This window comes from Emericellopsis cladophorae, assembly GCF_022114955.1.
Source record: "Emericellopsis cladophorae strain MUM 19.33 chromosome Unknown NODE_18_length_329999_cov_121_726099, whole genome shotgun sequence".
Lineage (NCBI taxonomy): Eukaryota > Fungi > Ascomycota > Sordariomycetes > Hypocreales > Bionectriaceae > Emericellopsis > Emericellopsis cladophorae.
In genome coordinates this window covers 23,808-43,995 of record NW_026250943.1, presented here as the reverse complement: position 1 = coordinate 43,995, position 20,188 = coordinate 23,808, and the positions used below count along the sequence as shown (strand labels likewise).

The window sequence follows — 20,188 nt, the reverse complement described above, 5'->3', positions numbered from 1 at the left end:
ACGGACCAGCCCTTGATTGAATGGATGGATGACTTTACGAATAAATCCATGAATGAATGAATGGATGGCGAATACCTACCAGCCTGTACCCGACATGGGCCTCGCCCCGGCACCGAGCCATCATCCTCAGCCATACGAAGCTGCGTCGACAGGAGCGACCACCACCACCACCTCCTCTTCCTCCTCCTCTTCCTCCGCTGCCGCCGTCCCCTTTGCCCAGCAACAGCAGACGCCGCCTTCGCAGGGTCACACGCCTCAGGTTCACCAATTGCTGGCCCCGACCACGTACCAGCACCAGACTCTCCAGCCCGCCGCGGCGCAGCAGACCCCCCACGGTACACAGGCCCAGCCGCGCAGCGTGAAGCGCCCGCGCCCCGTCAAGTCGTGCACGGAATGCAGGAAGCGCAAGCTCAAGTGCGATCGCCTATGCCCCTGCTCACAGTGCCAAAAGTCCAACAGGGGCTGCCGGTATGCCGCGGACAATGACTCGAATCACAACTTGTCCGACGCCTCGGACGAGGAGGGCACCGATATTGGGTCGACCGCACGGCCGACGAAGCGGCTGGCCACGGATATGCGCAACGGCGGGTCCGTGGGCACCCCAGGGCAGCAGCAGATCACGGCGGCGCAGACACTGCCAATCCTCGAGCAGCTGGCCACGAGGATGGAGAGGATAGAAAAGCATCTTTTGGGCTCCAGCTCGCCCGAGACGACGAGCAATCATACCAGTGGGAGTGCCAGTAGGGCCCCCGAGGTCGTACCCGCGACGGCCAGAGGGCTGTCCATCAAGCAAGGTGGCTACAGGACGCGAATCTACGGGCCGTCCAGCCCCAGGGTCATGCTGCATCTGGTAGGTCCATAGACACAATGGCGAGTGGTCGCGAGCACCCAGCTGACAATGGAGCCAGTTCCAGGAGGCCCAGGACTTTATGCGGCACCACAACAAGGACCCCGAGATGCGAGAGGTCTTTGCGAGCTTCAACAAGCTACACAAGCTCATGCGGACCGAGTTTACAAAGTCCATGCTGCCCATCAGCGTATTTGTGGACTCGATGATGCCTGTGCGCAAACGAATGGTGGACATTCTGCCGCCAAAACCCGTCTGCGACCGGCTCGTTCGTGGGTATCTGGATAATCACGAGACGCTCTACCGCATCATCCATGCGCCCTCCTTCATGGCCCAGTACAATGCGTACTGGGATGGCACGCTGCAGCTGGAGGCGTTCCTTCCCAAGCTCCTCGCCATCCTCGCCCTGGCATCTCGGTACGAGACCAAGTCCAGGGGTCTGGGTCGTGAGCGGTCCGAAGGCGCCCACCTACCGACGGCGTGTGCACTGGTCAGGCTCTGGCTGAACAATCTACAAGGGAAAATCCTCGCCGAGATAGACACACTGCAGGTGGAGGTCCTCTGGTTCGCCATCGTCCGCTCGTCGAGGGAGCACCCGCGAGACGGATGGGCGCAGCTGGGCACAATTGTGCGCATGGCCCTGAGCATGGGCCTCCATCGAGACCCGTCCGAGTTTGGGTCCAGGATCACGCCCTTCAACGGGGAGATACGGCGGCGGCTGTGGGCGACGATTATCAACCTGGACATTTACGTGTCCAACGACTGCGACATGCCGTCGACGCTGCACGAGGAGTGCATGACGACGAAGCCCCCGCGGAACCTGGACGACGCGGAGATCTACCCCGAGATGGCGGAGCTTCCCCCGTCGAGACCCTTTGACCAGGTGACCGACAACCACGCGCAGGCGTACGCGGCGACGACCCTTTCGCTGCGGAGGAGGGCGGTCAGCTTGATCGCGCGGCTGGACAGTGTGCGCGACTGGGGCGAGATTCTCGACGTGGCGGGTCAGCTGGAGAAGCACCTAGAGCACGTGGACTACGTCCTGCCGCGGTACCGGCCCACGCCCGACTCGCGCAAGGCACGGCGCTGGCGGTGTCGCGGGCTGCTCGACGCCCACATCCGCACGATCCTGATGAACCTGTACCGGCCGTTTGTGCTGGGGTCGCCCAGCGCGCCGCCGCAAGCCGTGCGTGCCTACCTGCGCCACTCGCTCCAGATGGTCATTGGCATCGAGGAGCTGGACCCCAGCATGCCCGAGTACGAGGAGGTGGCCGACCTGTGCCACTCTGGCAACAAGAGCGCCGCGATGCAGGCCGCGCTCAGCCTGTGCTACTACATCCGCGCCCAGGTGCGCGATGCGCAGGTCAACCCGGCGGCCATGGCGGTCCAGCAGGCGCTGTCAGCGGAGCCGGACCCGTCCGACCCGACGGCGCGCGCGGCGGCGACGACGGACGACTCGGTGTGGTCGGCGCCGCAGCTGATCCAGTCGGTGGAGAGGGTGATTGGGTTCTTGGTTCAGAACATCAAGTCCGGCGACACCAAGGATATCATCTGCCTCTCGCTCGTGCTGGAGAGCGTGCGGACGCCCGAGCCCCGGTCGGACGAGATGGCGCACGGCCTGCGTGTCGTCCTGGATCAGTGTCTGCGCGCGGCCAACTTCAGTCTGGAGAGGTTGGCGACGGCGCAGCCCGCGTCGTCGTCGCAGCAGCAGCATGCGTATCCGGCCGCGAATGCGTACCCTGCGTCGGGGAACCTGATGGGCTCCCCGGCTGACGAGGACGGGTGGATGTTTTGGGATGGATGGGATGATTGATTAATTTGCTTCTGCTACGGACTGACTGATCACGTACCAGCCATGTTATGCTGGGTTTGGCGTTTGGGAATAGACAAGGGGCTACGTGGTGCGAGGCGCAGGACATACAGTGAACCATGCTATTAGGGAGACATTAAGTAACCAACGAGGCAGCTCATACTGGCTGGCGACTCTTGGTCTTCTCGTGTCTGGAGAGACGTTGATAGCACGCTTCTCTAGGGTAGGGAGATCGGAACACCGGGGTCCGATACCTGTGATTACAAACACTCAGCATTGTCAGCAGACGAGCGCATGATCGCCCGGAGACTTTATGCCTTATTTAGATGAATCGAGATTTAATTATACGATTTTCTTGCACAGGTTGGCCGCCACTCCTCCGCCTCTCCGCGTGAAGCCGCGGCAGCTGAGCCTCGGCACTTCCCCCGCATTTCGAGCCCCAACTTCGGAGACGCCAGACGGTGGAGGAGGGGAGAACGAACTGCAGTCTAACAGAGGCCCTGGTCGCTTGCCGAGCTGGTTTCCTCTTTACGGACCGGGGAATGATGAGTGGCCCACGGCTAGCCGGGGTAAACGATGTACGTACATATACCGTGCATCAAGACCAGCCCCGGACTGACCTGGACTGACCTCATCCATCTTTCCGCACGTTGTTCTCATCAACTCAATCCCAGGCTTCTCCGTTCTTCTCTCGTTCTGCACTAGACTCTATCGATTATCACCCAGCGAAGCACAACCCTTACCATGGCCCCCAAGAAGCGATCGCCCGCCTACGTTGTGGGCGTGGGCATGACAAAGTTCATCAAGCCCCGTGGCAAGGTGGACTACACGGAGCTCGGGTTCGAGGCGGGCGTCAAGGCGCTGCTGGACGCGCAGATCAACTACGACGACGTCGAGCAAGGCGTGGCCTGCTACTGCTACGGCGACTCGACCTGCGGCCAGCGCGTCTTCTACCAATTTGGCATGACGCAGATCCCCATCTACAACGTCAACAACAACTGCTCGACGGGCAGCACGGGCCTGGCCATGGCGCGGCAGCTCGTCTCGAGCGGCGGCGCCGACTGCGTCATGGTCGTCGGCTTTGAGAAGATGATGCCCGGCAGCCTCCAGAGCTTCTTCAACGACCGCGAGAACCCCGTCGGCACCACGCACCGCATGATGGCCGAGACACGTGGCGTCACCAACGCCCCCGGCGCCGCGCAGATGTTTGGCAACGCCGGCATCGAGTACATGGAAAAGTACGGCGCCCGCCCCGAGGACTTTGCCGAGATCGCCCGCGTCAACCACGCCCACTCGCCCAAGAACCCCTACTCCCAGTTCACAGACGTCTACTCGCTCGAGCAAATCATGAAGGCCCCCGCCATCCACGGGCCCCTGACCAAGCTGCAGTGCTGCCCGACCTCGGACGGCGGCGCGGCGGCCATTGTCGTCTCGCAGGAGTTCCTCGACGCCCGCCCCCACCTCAAGGAGCAGGCCGTCGAGATTGCCGGCCAGTGCCTCGCCACCGACGCCCCCTCGCTCTTCTCCAAGTCGGCCATCGACCTCATGGGCTACGAGATGACCCAGCACGCCATGCGCACCGCCACCCGCGAGGCGGGCGTCTCCCCGCGCGACTGCCAGGTCGTCGAGCTGCACGACTGCTTCAGCGCCAACGAGATGGTCGTCATTGACGCCCTCGAGCTCTGCGACAAGGGCAAGGCCCACGAACTCGTCCGTCGCGGCGACATCACCTACGGCGGAAAATACGTCATCAACCCCTCGGGCGGCCTCATCTCAAAGGGCCACCCCCTCGGCGCGACGGGCATCGCCCAGTGCGCCGAGCTGGTCTGGCACCTGCGCGGCTGGGCCAACAACCGCCAGGTCGCCCGCACCAAGCACTGCCTGCAGCACAATCTTGGTCTGGGCGGCGCCGCCGTCGTCACCGTGTACCGTCGCGCCGACGGAAAGGAGGCCCCCGAGATGGACTCGGCCACGGTGGGCAGGAAGAATGGGCTCGGCTACAACCCGGCCGTCGAGGCCAAGGGCTTCACCCAGGCGCAGGCCACGTCGGTAAGGAGTCGGGCCAAGGCGAATGACTGGGCGCTGCAGGACACGGAGAAGAAGGTTGAGGCGAGGTTCTAGTGTCTAATTCGGATCAGTGAAAGAGGTGTAGTCCGTAGCAGCAAGCAAGCCATGAGACAACTTTCCACACGAGTTCAGGGCGTCGGTTGAACCTGGTCATCTTCGGTGGGTGCACTCCCGCTCGTACTGTTGGCATGCGTGGCGCGTCGAGACGCGCTGCGTCCATGATCATCTGAGTGGCGTGGGGATGATGGTCGATGTACGGATAGAGTGTGTACAATGGTCGTGTGAATCTGAGGCTTTGCATTCATGCGTCGGGAGTGTTAGCTCCAGCTAGCGTGGTACTTGAAATGCGTGCTGTGCGTCACCACTGCAGAGGTGCCGATCTACCGCGACAGGAGCTCACACCACATCATCACGGTCGTGAATCTGGAGCTGTGCATGCACATGTGTACACACAAAGACACCAGCATCTCCATCCCCGTCATCATGTTCACGTTGTTTCCACAACTCCCCACAGAGATCCGCCTGCAAATCTGGCGCGAGGCGAGTCTTTCCAGCATACGCGTGCCTCGGAATGCCGTGGTCCCCTTTGACTTCCGCTGGTACTTTGCTACACAAGGAGGAGATCCGCTCATCAAGGTCCAGTGCACGTCGCCCTGGGCGATTCACGTGGTCAATCATGAGGCCCAAGCCGTGACACAGGAGCTTGCGGCTGGACTGGGGCTCACATGGGAGACTGTCCAGCCGTACAAGTACCCCATTCTCACGCGTGACTTCCTACCTGAGGAGGACCTCGTATACCTGCCGAGGCATGGAGTCATGCGGACACTTCTGCCCGACATACTCACGCTTGCGCAACAAAACGATGACACGCATTGGGTAAACCGCAGCCTGAGCCGGATACGCCATTTGCTTCTACCTGCGTTCACAGCGTACTACAGCATCGAGATGATTGTGCGGGCCATTGAGGACATGCCCAACATGGAACGGGTGTATGTGGCGTGGGGGGTCCTGCCAGAGATATTCTGGAGGGAAACGGAGCAGTTGCCTGACCACCCATGGGGCCAGGAGTACAACGCCGCCTTGGAGATTGACGTCCAGCCTCAGTGGACCCTCAAATACCTCCCGCCCGTGCCCGCGGACTATGTCGTGCCCGACGAGGACGATGAGGACGAAGCAATGCCGGCGGAGGGAGACGTTGAGGTCGAGATGGTTATCGACGACGAGATATCGGACAAGCGGTGGGTCGAAAAGGGCAGTCTGTGGGAGTGGACGTCTGAGATGAGCGATGCCATCAATTTTCTCGAACTGGGCGACAACTTTACAAGTCGGTTCACGAATGACGAGGGCGAAGTGACCTTGGATATTGTGCCAGTCACGGTGGTGGTGGATGGCGACACGGTGCCCGACCTCGCAGGGGGTGGAGGGGGAGGACATGCATGGTACTGGTATCGATGAGTCTATAGGAAGAGGGAGGTCATTCGATGATGGTACAGCATCGAAGTCTACTACGTATTCTCATAGGTTCATTTATTACACTATAGTACTTTGCAGAGATCCATCAAGAGGGGTCCCAGTCAGTCGGTACGACCGACAACCGAGAAATGCAGAAATGCAGGGTAGGCGGATCTGCACAGGCACAAGGCCGGTCGACACCACGACGTCAGGATCCGCACGCACGTCCTACAAGAATAAATGATGCGCACGTTTCACACTGAGTAGCCAAACGATAGCAGTCCAGGAGACTCTTCCCAGGTTTCATATTGATACAATAAACCCGCGCACATCTCCGTGAGCAAGTTTCACAAGACGGAGTGGACCCAACGTGCTACGTCCCCTTTCGGAGAGCCGGGGCGGGTCCTGCCGGCGACCCGATAAAAAGGGGTCCACGTCCCCTCTCCGCCATGAGGGGAAGGGGATGTCCGTCACTCCTTCCCTATTGCATCCGCCGCCTTCTGCATTATTCAGCGTTTTTTCTTGCACATAACGCCGTCCATTCTCCATTCCTCCCTTCTCACTTCTCTCCGACGTTCCCACACAACCACCGTGTCGAAAGCCATCATGTCGCACACCTACGAGTTCAACGTTGCCATGTCCTGCGGCGGCTGCTCAGGTGCCATTGACCGTGTCCTCAAGAAGCTCGAGGGTACGTACGCCCTGCGCGCACGGCGCTGCATTGCACTGCATGCGCGTCTGTCCATGGAACGTCACTGACCTGAACCCAGGCGTCGAATCCTACGAAGTGTCCCTCGAGAACCAGACGGCCAAGGTCGTCACAGACCTCCCGTACCAGACCGTCCTCGAGAAGATCGCCAAGACCGGCAAGAAGGTCAACTCGGGCAAGGCCGACGGCGTGGAACAACCTGTTGCTGTGCCGGCCGCTGCGTAAGGCTACAAGCAGGCCGTGCTTTTGTATTTTGGAGTTTGGGACTTGGAACATAGGTTTTCCCCCGAGGGTCGCATAGCGTGCGAGCTTGCAATATATCCACCTGCAGAGGCCAATTCCCCCCTTTTCTCCCCTCTCGTTTCCCCGTGAAAAAGAGTCGAGCCGAGGCGATTGATAAACATCCAGTGCACGCCTAGCCAGAACCTTGCCGACTTCCGCGTGACAAGCGTTGGTGCATATCGCGACAAGTCGACAGGTCCCAAATTACCCCACACAAGCGAACATTTTTTCTGCAGGAGAGAGGCTGAAGTCACAGATAGGCGGCAACGGACGATCGGAGAAATGCGTGCTACGTATAGTCAGGAGACGCGCATATCAACGCATGTAAATGAATCACGAGACAGGAAAGGTTATAGAGTGGTTGGTTGGTAGGCGTGTGGCCTCCGGCCCAGCGGCTGAGGGGGCCCCACTCATTTCCCCAGACTGACTTTCGGCCCAAGGGACTTCATAATTATCCCCAGTATCGTCCGTGACGCCAGCGCGGGTCCATGTATCATGTTCCATGGTTCCACGGAGGGGCTGGGCTGCTCTGGATGCTACGTCCTGCAGCTCGAATCATCCTCCAGAACGCCTCGAGCTGCACGTCTGGCGCCACCAAGACCAGCGCTGTCCGCGACGGCCGAGATTCCCGTCCACCAACGTCTACCACTAGCTGCCGCCCGCCTGCTTTGCCCACTCTCTTGCATTCCCTGTCACCCGAAGCTGAGGAGTTAATGCTCCCATGAATATGTTCCCATCCGGCGGCTGCCGCTCGAACGATTGGGAGCAAGCGTAGAAGGGGAGGGGCAGCTTCCCCTCGATGGCATGATGTAAGAGCCCATATGGTCTGATTCAGAGATTCACATAAAGTTTAAGACAGAGAAGCAACCGTAATCATTGTTCTCATTCCAGCAGCAACAATTTCACCCACAAGCAAACAGTCAACCATCCGAAGATTACACTCCCGTCATTTCACAAGTCCGTCCCCCGTTCGACATGTCACCCAGCATCCCTTCTGAGCAGTGGGCGCAGGTGATTGAGAAGCAAGGCTGTACGCTTTCCGGCCCCCCGTCTTCGCAGCAGGCCGACTTGTACTGACAAACATATAGCCGTGACGTACAAGAAGATCCCCGTGCCCAAGCCCGGGCCCGATGAGGTCCTCGTCAATGTCAAGTACTCGGGCGTCTGCCATACCGACCTGCACGCCATGAACGGCGACTGGCCCCTGGCCACCAAGCCCTTCCCCCTCGTCGGCGGCCACGAGGGCGCGGGCGTCGTCGTGCAGCTCGGCGAGCTCGCGACCGAACTCAAGATTGGCCAAAAGGTCGGCATCAAGTGGATCAACGGCTCGTGCCTGGCCTGCCCGTACTGCCAGCGCGCCGACGAGCCGCTGTGCGCAAAGGCCACCATGAGCGGCTACACCGTCGACGGCACCTTTCAGCAGTACGCCGTGGCCAAGGCCGCCCACGTCGCCCGGATCCCCGACGAGTGCGACCTCGAGGCCATTGCGCCCGTCCTCTGCGCCGGCATCACCGTGTACAAGGGACTCAAGGAGTCCGGGGCCAAGCCCGGCGACACAATCGCCATTGTCGGCGCCGGCGGTGGCTTGGGGTCGCTGGCCCTGCAGTACGCTTCCGCCATGGGTCTGCATGCCATCGGCATCGACGGGGGCGACGAGAAGAAGAAGCTCGTGGAGAAGCTGGGGGCCCAGACATTCATCGACTTTACAAAGACCAACGACCTCGTCGCGGACGTCAAGGCCGCGACACCGGACGGTCTGGGCCCTTCAGCCTGCCTGCTGCTCGCCGTGAGCGAGAAACCCTTCCAGCAAGCCACAGAGTATGTTCGTTCGCGCGGTGTCGTGGTCTGCATCGGGCTACCGGCCAATGCGTCCATCTCGGCGCCCGTTTTCGACACGGTCGTGCGCATGATCAACATCAAGGGTAGTTACGTCGGCAACCGCGCGGACACGGCCGAGGCAATTGACTTCTTCCGTCGGGGCCTCATCCAGGTGCCCTCCAAGACGGTGGGACTGAGCAAGCTTCAGGATGTATACGAGCTCATGGAGGCGGGCAAGATCGCTGGTCGCTACGTCGTCGACACGAGCAAATAGCTGTATGTAGTATATTGAACATGTATCTAACCCATGGCAAGCGCTCTTTGCTGCATCGGAATCATCACTCACCACGTCGCCCTCTCCGCCTTTTGTGCGTTTATGATCCGCCCGGACCACCCAGGAGAGCGAATCTCCGTACAATGCTTGGTCCGTATTCTTGGTACTGCGCACGATTAGTGACTGCGTCGCCTCGACATGGGATATACGCACCTCTTGCTTGGTATGGCAGTATGACCGGAACTCGGGTGTCTGCCCAAGAAGACTGCCACCGAACCATGGGCCGTGGCGCTGGCGCTTGTGTGTGATGACCTGCACGTCTAGACCACCGCTGCGCGCTCCTCCGCTGCGGACCTCACTCGCCTTGATCCTCGTGTCCACCAAGTGCTTGATATCTCGTTGTAGGCGACGCCCAAAATCCTTGTAGAGCGTGCTGCCACCCGACAGCACAATGTTCTTGTATAAGCCTCGTCGAACGTCAATAGGAGACTGCTGGATGACATTATCGACAACATTGGGCAGAGGCGTGAGGAAGTCGGAGCTGTAGATCTCGGGGTTGAAAAAGATTTCAGGCGCGAGGAAGCGCTCGTATCCAACGTCGACCGACACCTCCCGACCGTTCGGGTGGCGCACGACGTGCTTGGCGAAGCGGCTCCTGTCGCGGTCGTACTTGGCAAACTCCTTGACGATATCGGGGCAGACATAGCAGTGCTCCTCCTTGATCTCAGAGGCGGTCCTGAGAGAAGAGTCGGGCTCGCCGCGGTCACGGAGCAGCGACTGCACAAAGTAGGTAATGTCGCGACCGGCAATGGGAATCGACTTGATGGACGAGCCAATGACGTATCCCTCGGCGACTGGAATAACGTGGGTGACACCGTCGCCGGAATCAATGACCGTGCCCGTCAACGAGCGGTCTGTCACCTTGGCCGAGGTCCACGAAGCGGCAAGGGCCAACACAGCCTGTACGGCGATATACATTCCAGCGCAGTTGAACGATTCGAAGAAGATCTCGGCCGTGTTTTCGCGGTTCTCTGGCGGGTTCAGGGGCTGCATGGTCAGCTACATTCGATACCAACGGAGACGGGTCGCTCACGGGCTCGGTCAGGAGGAAGTAGTGGTCCTCCGGCTCGACGCGCAAGTATTTGAAGATGGAGTTTGACCAGAATCGCTCCATATGGTCCTGGAACTGTCAGAAGCCTGTTCGATGCCATGCATGGTCACAAACCTACCCAGTCCTCTATTTGACCATGGCGGATGGGGTAGTGAAGCCCGTACCCAGGTCCTCCCGAGGCGGCAAGGGCCTCATCGCCAATGAAGAAGTCCAGATCCTCTGTGCCTCTTTTCGCACTCAAATGACCACCAGGTCCGGCCCCGCCGGTCAGGAAGGAGGGCTTGTTGGCGACCGAGGGACGTCCCGACCCAGCACCCGCATGGCTGCCCGCTGCTCCTCCTTTGGTCGCGATAGCGGTTGGGAAGACGAACGATGGCGAGTCATTTCCGGCGAAACCTGAACAGAGTCAGCCCAATCCTTCGTGCAATGGATCCAATGCCCGTACCAAGCTTGGAGAAGCCAGTGCCGCTGGTTCAACGTCAGTAGTTGTCGTCAAGTGCGGGGAGGAAGCTCACTTGTCCATGACAACGGCAGGAGTTTGATTAGCCATATTGAGGGTGTCTGCCTTTGGCGCAATTTCCCAGTACAGAGACGAAAGAGTAAAAGCCGAGAACCCGAATGGACGCGGCTATGGGCGAGGCAGGCCGTCGTCGTTGAGGTCGTCGTCACTGCAGGTCGTCGAGTCGAGCTGGGGCAGTCTTACGTTGACGTGCTTGGTGGGCTGGAGCTCCAGCGTTTGGTGGGGAACAGCCACACTCGACTCTCAAGTGGCTGGTCTCGCAAGACCACAGCCCCGCCGTAGCCTGGCGCAGCGACCGGAACAATGAAGTGCCGCTCAACGTCATGTTGCTCCTGCTCCCCAGCCACTGGTTCCTGGCGAGCTCCTCCTGTTCATATTTAGACGTGTTCCTGGCGAATTAGACAACCTTACCCGTACACACCTGCTATATGGTGAGAGCTGCGATCAAGCTGCCTTACGTATGCATTGAGATTTGCTCTTCAAATCCAACTAGCCTTCACTCATAGCAAGCCCAATCTCGTGCCTTCCACTCTAACGAAGCATATGCACTTCACCATAATGCGGCGGGAGCGAGCTGCCCCCTTTTAAACAGTAGCAGCTTACTCCGAATCGTGAACTATTTCAACCTTGCTCCGACTGCTCTCCTAAATACTCACATTTGCACAACCTTGAAACTCGACATATCATCACCATTTCAACACGTTCTCCCCTTTTTGAGGCTTCACCCTCAGCATCGTTATTGAATCATTCTATATCTTTGATGGCCTCCATTTCCCATGGCTGAGGATGGACCAGTGTCATCATGTCAAGGTCCCTTCCTCCATGGCAAACAACCAGCTTGGCACAGATGGTGCCCTTGATCACATGCTCCGTCTAGGGCAGCGATCCAGACAAGTCCCTGCCATCTTCATACATGCTGGCGCTGGCTTTCACAGCCACCAGAATGAGAGCAGCCATCTCCAAGCTTGCGTAGCGTATGTCCGCAGCACATGCACCGTTAATCAGGACTGACGTGGTGACAGTGCCGCCAGCATGGGTATGCGTTTCTTGCAAGCAGGCGCCAGCGCTACCCAAGCCGTTGAGGCTTCGCTTCGAATCCTCGAGGACAGGGACATTACGAACGCCGGCTACGGATCGAACCTGTCTATTGACGGCACTGTGGAGTGTGACGCGACCGTTGTTGATCACCTTGGGCGTAGCGGTGCTTGCGGTGCCGTTCCCGGCATACGCAATCCGATTTCTCTGGCAAAGCTTATTCTCGACATGAGCAACCTACCACTCAGTCTGCATCGAGTTCCGCCAAATGCTCTGGTCGGCGAGGGGGCCCGCATGTTCGCCGTCGAGAATGGCATGGCCACGTATGCCAACGAACACCTTGTGTCCAAGAACGCGAGGGACCGGTTCCTTCGGTGGAAGGAAGATCTTCACCATACTGAGGCAAGATCTAGACCCTCTGCCACTCAAGGACATAGCACGGGTTCGGCACTGGATTTGCCAGAGTCCCAACCTGCGGAAAGCCCCGAGTTTTCCAAAGATCATGACGCCGCAGTTGAGGCCGGCACCTGGAACGAAGGACAGCCGGACTCACCCTGTAATGAGAAATACATTTCCAACAAGTTCCGCCCAGCAGGAGTCGCCGCCATAGCCGACTCTCGAGTCTCTATCCCTACAGCCGCATCTGCGGACCGTTCCCAATCACACGCCTCTTCTGACCGACCATGGTCTATCAGCATTGAAGAGTTGCCTCGCTCCCAAAGTGAGTCCGAACAGAGAGAGCCTGCTCCCCAGGCCGGCCTTCAACAAAACTATCACGGGAGCCTACAATCTGTGTTCCGGCCAGATCAGTCTGATGGTATCCAGAGCACGTCTTCGTCGATTGTACAGCAACCTGGCGAGCCACGGGGCACTAAGCGGCCCGCGAGCTCAACGGACGAGGCACCATCGGCGAGATATGGCCTCCCACTTCTCTCACATGCTGATGATTTGATCACTGATACTGTTGGCGCCATCGCCATCGATTACAGGGGCTACATTGCCGCTGGCTCATCGTCTGGCGGGATCGGCATGAAGCATCGAGGCCGTCTGGGCCCCGCGGCGCTTGTAGGCATTGGAACGGCTGTCGTGCCCTGTGATCCGGATGATGAAGAGGCTGTTTCCGTTGCTACTGTAATCAGCGGCACAGGCGAGCACATGGCGACGACGATGGCTTCTCAACGCTGCGCTGAGCGTATCTACCACGGAACTCGCAAGGGATCCGGCGGCAAGGACGTTCCGGAGGAGGACGACGATGTTATCATGGAGTCCTTCATCGCCAATGACTTCATGAACCATACTGGCGTCAAGAACTGTCCTTCAGCTGGCGCCATTGGTGTCATGACGGTCAAAAAGACTCGGAGTGGATATTACTTCTACTTTGCGCATAACACGGAATCTTTCGCGCTGGCTTCAATGGGGGGCAATGACAAACGGCCCGTCTGCACCATGTCACGTTTGTCTCAAGGTGCTGATATCACGAGAGGAGGGCGCAAGATTCGCTTGGACTGAGGTGGGCGTAGCTTGTTGCCGGACGCCGATGCACACATAGCACCACTGTTGTGAACTAAACCCCCTAGAATAGACCAAACGTATGTATTTTATACACAGATTATTTTCATAAAGCTGGCGTGGCCGTGCCGCTTGCTGTACCCTCTGCAGGTGTCCCATTGAGAGGCCTCTTCTTTTTCTTCTTCTTTCTCGGCACGACTTGGGGTTTTGAGCCGTAGTTACCCAGGGCTAGCTTGGTCCCGCACGTCAAGCACTCGGCATTCTCTGGTGGTTCACAAAATATGCTGAGGCAGATGGAACACACGAAACCCAAGTCGACGACTTTGCCATGGCAGAAACAGGCCGCTCGGAAATCCACTGTGTCATGGGCGGGAGCAACCAGGGACTTGCGCGCTTCTGTGTCGGCGATCAAGCCAAACATGAGATATGAGAGAATCGATTGCGGACTAGGCGCGGCGAGAAATGTGCCGCCTGTATTATAGCAGGCTTGTTGTAGAAAAGTTGCGTCGCCCGAAAGAGAGAGGGTATCAATGGCGACTTGGCCGTGGGCAGCGGCGAAGACTGCGTTCATGGTGGGGATGTATTGGGAGGGTTCGGAATCGGACACGGAAATGACAAGGATACGGCCTTTGAGTCCCATGTGAACAGTATCGCTCGTCTTGTTTTCGCTCGTTGCGTTCACGGCCGAGGCAGACATGCTGCTGGTGGCCTTGTTGATGTGGCAGAGAGCCAACGTCAAGGCGCCGGAGAGCTGTGTCGTCGTAGACTCTAGGTCCTGCTTCGTCGTGCCGTCAACGAGTTTCCGTATTGACGTCAGCACAGCTGCCTCTATCTGCGCAAACTGTGGATATTTATTCGCGGAGCCCGGCGGTGGCGCCGCAGCGTCCTGCATTTCGACGTCGCCGCCATCGTCTTTCGGCTGGGCTGGCTTGGTCGGTGCAGACGTCGAGGGATACAACCATGCAGCCCGGTTGACGTGGGCCGCAATCAGCGAGACTTGGTTCGCATTGCTGAAGGCGAGATGTGCATTGACAAAGACGAGTATGTTCGCAATAGCTCGTGACAAGGGGAGGGTGTCGCCAATCGCTGCCCACGCGCGTGGGTTCGTATCAATGATGATAGAAAGTAGTGAAGGAGTCTCTTCATATGAGCCGACCTCGTAGTGATCTGACTTGTCGACTGCGTCCATGTTCAGAGCCACGCGCCGCAGTCGGGATATATCATGAAGGGAGCCGCATGAATGACGAAATGAACTTGTAGCCTCGCGGCGCACACGCCAAAGCACGTGATTGTGAGCTACGTACCTAGGGAACTTATCTATCGGTGAAATGCTTACCCTGCACGGATGTCCCCCCTGTGACTGTGACGCAAGATTCGGGGGCGATGGAGGGGAACCTGGGAAAGGAAGGAAAGACGGAGATCTGAGGTTGCGTTGTATGAAATTGCCGAGAAAGGTTAAATTGTGAGGGCTTTACTTGCAAAGTCAGGAGTGAAGATGTAATACTGATCTCAACCCATGACCCCAACGCTGCTACGCTGCGCCTTGGAATTCTTGGCCTTCCTAGCTTATCAGTTTTCGTATCTGGACCCTGACCGGCGATCCCGTTTCGAGCTTCAGGATTCAGATTACACCCCTGCATCGTCGCTCTACATCACCTTTGTTAACTACCATCTCAACACATTCCACCCGCAGTCTTTGATGCTTCCTCAGCACCTGGTCTCGAAGCAACAGGAGGAGGGCGGGCCCCGATTCGCCTCTTCTCCTGGCTCGTCTCAACAGGTCTCGGGAATGAGTACGCCCAATCCAAATCAGCGCGACAACATGGCCTCATCGGTTGCGGAGACGCTAGGGCAGACCGGGCCTGCGGCATCGCTCGAGGACCAGACATTGATTCTGTTTGCGCGTCTTATGGAGGGCGGTCGTGAAGACGATGAAACGTGTCTCGACCTCGACTCCTTGACGAAGCTGCTCAACGAGGATGCCGAGGCGCAGCAAAGGAACAAGGAGCATCCCAGTATCTGCCAACTCATCGACTCGGACTGCATGGATACACTAGTGTGTTACCTTGATATGCGGCAAGACGACGTCGTCCGTGGACATGCCATATTGACCACCTCAGCCTACCTGAAAGCTGCTGGCGACGAGGGGGCCAACGCCTTGAAGAACTTCTTTTTTGACCGGATTGACAGAGGAACCTACGATGATTACATTGTCGCGTTTTGCGTGGCTTCACAGATCTTTCCGATTGTGCCGGATCTTACTTCGCAGTTGTTTCTCAGTGAGGGCTTTTTGCCGTCCCTTGGGCCTCTCATGAAGCGCAAGTGGAAGAGTCGCAAGGTCGAGACCGCGTGCCTGGAGATGCTCAACGCAGCTTGTATGAATCAGCACTGTCGTGAGGCGATCCAAAAGTATTGCGTCGAGTTCTTGGAGGAAGTTGTTGATCAGGAGCCAACAGAGGTGGTTCGCAGTATGAACAACGATCCTTATTTGCAAAGCGAAGGAGGCTCGATCTCGATGCGAAGACACTCGGAACAGGTTCAGAATCTGGCAGCTGTCATTCTTGCCAAGCTAAGAGTAAGTGATGTGGAGAATTGCTCTCGTTAACGATGGCTGACTGACAAAGCTCGAAGGCAGTCCCCACGAAGCCAGCGGCGGCTGATGGGCAATCTTCCCGAGTCGAGGAGGCGGTATCGACAATGGAAAATTTATCTGGACTGTTCACACGAATGATCTTGCAAGACGACAATCACGCGCAACAACATTCTATCGAGGGCCTAGCATATGCCTCGCTCCAAGCACCAATCAAGGAGAGCATTGCCAAGAACGAGGATCTCCTGAAGCGGCTTGTGACGACCCTCTCTGAAGCAAAGCCGAAATCCTCGACCACATATGGTGTCCTCAGCATTTTTTGCAATTTAACGCGATATCAGCCTGCTTTGACGGAGGAACAGAAGAAGATGGCGCAACTCAAGGCATACGCCAACGCCGCGGGCAAGCTGGCGGGGCAGGATCCCTTGGAGGATGATGAGCATGTGGCGCTGCGATGCAAATCTGTCTTTGACGCTGGTGTGACGCCAGTTCTAGTAACGCATAGCAAGAATGGCTCGCCGGCATCACTGGCGTTGATCATTGGCATCGTTCATGCACTAGCTGTGACAAAAGCTCTGCGTGCTCCTCTCGCCCAGCAAGGTGCTATCAAGCTTCTGCTCCAGTCTTGGATCATACTGCCTGAGACAGAGGATGCAGCGCGCCGGACAGCCGCGCAAGCTCTGGCCCGGATTCTGATCAGCACAAACCCAGCCTTAGTTTTCGGAGGGAACAGGGCAAATGCCATCAACACTGCGATACGACCTTTGGTGAGTATCTTGCCGCCAGATCCGGCTGCCGAGGTGCGGGATCTGTTGCCCTCTTTCGAGGCCCTGATGGCTTTGACGAACCTCGCCTCACTTGAGGATGGCGAGGTGCGGCGGTCCATTATCTCGATTGCCTGGCCGCAGATCGAGGAGCAGCTGTTGTCATCCAATGCACTGGTGACAAAGGCTGCGGTGGAGCTGGTGTGTAATCTCATGCAGTCGTCCGAGGGCATCGCGTTGTACGCGGATGGCTCGCCACAAGCAAAGAACCGCCTTCACATCCTGCTAGCACTGGCAGATGCGGAAGATGAGGGCACACGGAGTGCCGCGGGTGGCGCGTTGGCCAGCCTGACGGGCTTCGAATCTGTCGTGCTCGGTATTCTGGGACGCGAAGGTGGCGTCAAGGTAGTGCTGGGTATGTGCGTGGACGATAACGAGGATCTGCGCCACCGCGGCGTATACACTGTCTATAACATGGTGACGGCAGAGGGAGCTGCTGGCGAGCAAGCGCGGGAGAAGATCAAAGACGCAGATGGTGTCGACACAATGAAGGAATGCCTAAAGAAGAGCCGGCGGCCCGAAGTGCTGCAAGTCACAGTACAGGGTCTCAAGGCATTGTTGGGTCAGATTTAGAATTAATCACAACCCTAGACTACTGTTCCACACGATTCAAAATCGCCACGCCCTCGACGTGACCCGTCTGGGGGAAGAAGTCGAAGCCTCGCAGGCTCTCAATCTCATATCTCCACCCGTCGCCTTCGCCCCTAACAAGCACGCCCACATCGCGCGCTTGCGTGTGCACGTTGCAGCTGACGTACAGTACCCTCTTGGGCCCGAATCTCCGCAGCTGGCCGAGGAAGTCGGCGTCGCAGCCTTTTCGAGGGGGATCGAGAACGACGACCGTCTCGTCATTGTTGTACGTGACGCTCTTGAACAGCTCGCCGGCGTCGGCGGCAATGAAGCTGCAGCGCTCGTCGTTCAGACCGTTGAGCTCAGCGTTCTTCCGAGCGCAGGCGATGGAGTCGGCGGCAATGTCGATGCCCGTGGAATGCTGGAACACGCTCGACAGGGTGATGGTGAACAGGCCCGAGCCCGAGTATGCGTCGATGAGGTACTTGATCTCGCCCTGATGGGCGGGCGGGAGGATGTGCTCTCGGATGAAGGCCGTGAACTTGGGCAGGATGGAGTTGTTGTTCTGGAAGAATGAATTGGCCGGGTTGGTGAAGACGTACGAGTCGATGTGTTCGGTGGACGTGCCCTTGGGGTCGGTGATGCACGACTTGATGTCCACAGTGGTCTCGTTGTCGGCTTTCGTGGTGTATGGCGGAAGCGTCTCCGGAATGTCGGCACTGCCCTTTGGTAGGCGCTGGGTGTTTTCCCGCAGGAGGATGGTGGCCCCCTTTGTGTAGTTCTTGTATTCCTCCTTCATGCGCGCTCGCTCACGGTTCATGCCCAGGTTGACCGCCTCGGTGCCAATAGGACACTCCTCGATATCCATGACCCGCCGCGTCCCCTTGAGCATGAAGCCAATATCGGGGCACGAGTCGAAATGCGCCTTGGACTTTTTGCCCCGTCCGCGGAACATGCCTGGCGGGCCGTCAAAATGCGGCGTCAGCTTTGTCCGGTAGTTGTACTGGAGCGGACTGCCGATGGTGTCGCCCATGGTGGGGACGAGCTCTGCTGGGAGGTTGGAGAAGTTGGCGTACGCCTTTTCCAGGACGCGCTTCTTCAGTTTCAGCTGCTCCGGGTAGTCCAGCATCTGGAACTGGCACCCGCCACACTTGCCAAAGTACTTGCACTGTATCCTCGTATCATCCCGCAGCGGTGATGGCTTTGTGATGGAGATGAAGTCGGCAATGGTGCGGCTCTCCTCTTGCAGGTGGCGGTACACCTTGACCCGCGCCGTGTCACCCGGCACGGCGAATTCGGTCACGTAGACTTGGTTTGATCCGGCGATCATGCCCAGCGCATCGCCTGTCGATGAAAGTTCCAGGATCTCAATGTCCACTTGAGTGCCTTGCTCCGGCAATGGCTCTGGATCTTCTATAGTCGGTCTTGATTTGAGCAAAGCTTGTATGTCTAGTCGCAAGATGTCCTCTGATGAGCCTTCCGCAATATTCTTCTCGCGCTTTGTCTTTTTGGGTTTCCATTTCCCTCCTTGCGTGCTGCCATGTTGGCGCTTCTGCGCATGTCCACTCTGTGCTGAGGCCATGGTCGTGAATGATTTGAAAGTGATGGGAGAAGTGGTCCTCGGTCTTATGAGCGAGGCGAATCGAAAAGCCCTCATAAGAGCATTGTTAAGAATATGGAGGTGAGTGTGTCGATGGGTGAGGTCGTGTCTTCAAAAAGTTAGAGCATCAAATGGCTTGTGAAATCTCAAATGCTAATTGGCCCTTGCATGATTGGTTGGTGCCGGCGGACGGTGGGTCTACAGCTACCGGGTATTTACTCACTTGGGCGACCCAGCGACCCCTTTATGTCCTTTTTTGTTCTCCAGCATCGGGTACTGTTTGCATGGTCAAGACCATTGTTGAAGCCGGTACCTTGTTTCCGCGTTGGACTCAAGGAGGAAACTAGCTTGATGGATGTGGGCAGCTTGTGGCTGATGAACCAGGTAGAGAATGTGGTTCGCATTGCATGACTACCGAATATAATATGAGAAATCAGATTGCCAACTTTCATGTTCATCCCATATGGTCTAACGGTTATGATGTGGCGCTTTCATCAAAAAGCTACCGCCAAGCCCTGGGTTCGACTCCCAGTATGGGAGACGTTACCTTTTTGGCATTCGGGTGCTATAGGTTTGGGGGCCAAAGAGTCCATGAAACCTACACGTACAGCAGAGCAGGGTTGCCAGCTCTTCACGGAGAGAGTGGGATCAAAAGATGATGGCCTAAAAGCATCTAGGCAAAGGCACCTTTTGCGCCACAACAGAGATTGAAGCGACATGTTTTTGAAGCTCATCTAATAGACATACTCCGTACAAGGCGCAAGTACTATACAAAGCGGCCGGGTCAAGACATTCTCTCCAAAAGTCCAATATGCAATTGATGCTGCTATCGAAAAGTACCAAGACTTGAACAGCCTCCTGTCATGGTCCGCTCTTGTCAGCAACCTAAATAATATACTCAAATTGGACTAGACTGGTTACTGTGTTTGGGTCTCCATACTCCAACTCGTGGAGCACGTCACACCCTCGGCGCGCGTGACTAACGCTGATAAGGGCGTACGATGTGTTTCTAGCTCAACTTAAATTGCCATAATGGCCAGATGAGCGTTCATTGTCCTAATTATGTTGCCTGTAAGATAAAAGAGGACACGTTCTCTGGGGTTTTGTTATCTATCTTTATCGAGCTGTGAATCGACTATCGGGCGGCGACTTACACTCTCTCAGACTCAT

General features: G+C 57.5%; 10 protein-coding genes across 10 annotated transcripts; 7 read left to right on the top strand and 3 right to left on the bottom strand.

Moving 5' to 3' along the window:
- Positions 1-94: 94 nt before the first annotated feature.
- J7T54_004921 (uncharacterized protein) lies at positions 95-2,660 on the top strand (the record flags this gene model as incomplete). Its single annotated transcript, XM_051505959.1, has 2 exons — positions 95-850; positions 909-2,660. 2 exons carry the CDS (start codon positions 95-97, stop codon positions 2,658-2,660), a joined length of 2,508 nt encoding a protein of 835 aa, XP_051362611.1.
- Positions 2,661-3,401: 741 nt separating this feature from the next.
- On the top strand, positions 3,402-4,778 carry J7T54_004920 (Non-specific lipid-transfer protein-like protein; the record flags this gene model as incomplete). The annotated part of the gene is made up of 1 exon (XM_051505958.1): positions 3,402-4,778. The coding sequence occupies one exon, from the start codon at positions 3,402-3,404 to the stop codon at positions 4,776-4,778; it is 1,377 nt and encodes a 458-aa protein (XP_051362610.1).
- A 429-nt stretch (positions 4,779-5,207) lies between these two features.
- J7T54_004919 (uncharacterized protein) lies at positions 5,208-6,179 on the top strand (the record flags this gene model as incomplete). The annotated part of the gene is made up of 1 exon (XM_051505957.1): positions 5,208-6,179. The coding sequence occupies one exon, from the start codon at positions 5,208-5,210 to the stop codon at positions 6,177-6,179; it is 972 nt and encodes a 323-aa protein (XP_051362609.1).
- A 603-nt stretch (positions 6,180-6,782) lies between these two features.
- Positions 6,783-7,110, top strand: J7T54_004918 (uncharacterized protein; the record flags this gene model as incomplete). The annotated part of the gene is made up of 2 exons (XM_051505955.1): positions 6,783-6,867; positions 6,947-7,110. 2 exons carry the CDS (start codon positions 6,783-6,785, stop codon positions 7,108-7,110), a joined length of 249 nt encoding a protein of 82 aa, XP_051362608.1.
- A 1,032-nt stretch (positions 7,111-8,142) lies between these two features.
- Positions 8,143-9,259, top strand: J7T54_004917 (Alcohol dehydrogenase-like protein; the record flags this gene model as incomplete). The annotated part of the gene is made up of 2 exons (XM_051505954.1): positions 8,143-8,197; positions 8,256-9,259. 2 exons carry the CDS (start codon positions 8,143-8,145, stop codon positions 9,257-9,259), a joined length of 1,059 nt encoding a protein of 352 aa, XP_051362607.1.
- Positions 9,260-9,359: 100 nt separating this feature from the next.
- Positions 9,360-10,920, bottom strand: J7T54_004916 (actin-related protein 3; the record flags this gene model as incomplete). Its single annotated transcript, XM_051505953.1, has 6 exons — positions 9,360-9,425; positions 9,473-10,306; positions 10,353-10,439; positions 10,489-10,766; positions 10,816-10,838; positions 10,886-10,920. 6 exons carry the CDS (start codon positions 10,918-10,920, stop codon positions 9,360-9,362), a joined length of 1,323 nt encoding a protein of 440 aa, XP_051362606.1.
- A 1,002-nt stretch (positions 10,921-11,922) lies between these two features.
- On the top strand, positions 11,923-13,434 carry J7T54_004915 (uncharacterized protein; the record flags this gene model as incomplete). The annotated part of the gene is made up of 1 exon (XM_051505952.1): positions 11,923-13,434. One exon carries the CDS (start codon positions 11,923-11,925, stop codon positions 13,432-13,434), a length of 1,512 nt encoding a protein of 503 aa, XP_051362605.1.
- Positions 13,435-13,540: 106 nt separating this feature from the next.
- Positions 13,541-14,623, bottom strand: J7T54_004914 (uncharacterized protein; the record flags this gene model as incomplete). The annotated part of the gene is made up of 1 exon (XM_051505951.1): positions 13,541-14,623. The coding sequence occupies one exon, from the start codon at positions 14,621-14,623 to the stop codon at positions 13,541-13,543; it is 1,083 nt and encodes a 360-aa protein (XP_051362604.1).
- A 327-nt stretch (positions 14,624-14,950) lies between these two features.
- On the top strand, positions 14,951-17,421 carry J7T54_004913 (Ring assembly protein-like protein; the record flags this gene model as incomplete). Its single annotated transcript, XM_051505950.1, has 2 exons — positions 14,951-16,009; positions 16,066-17,421. The coding sequence occupies 2 exons, from the start codon at positions 14,951-14,953 to the stop codon at positions 17,419-17,421; spliced, it is 2,415 nt and encodes an 804-aa protein (XP_051362603.1).
- Positions 17,422-17,440: 19 nt separating this feature from the next.
- J7T54_004912 (putative tRNA (Uracil-5-)-methyltransferase) lies at positions 17,441-19,000 on the bottom strand (the record flags this gene model as incomplete). Its single annotated transcript, XM_051505949.1, has 1 exon — positions 17,441-19,000. The coding sequence occupies one exon, from the start codon at positions 18,998-19,000 to the stop codon at positions 17,441-17,443; it is 1,560 nt and encodes a 519-aa protein (XP_051362602.1).
- Positions 19,001-20,188: the final 1,188 nt, after the last annotated feature.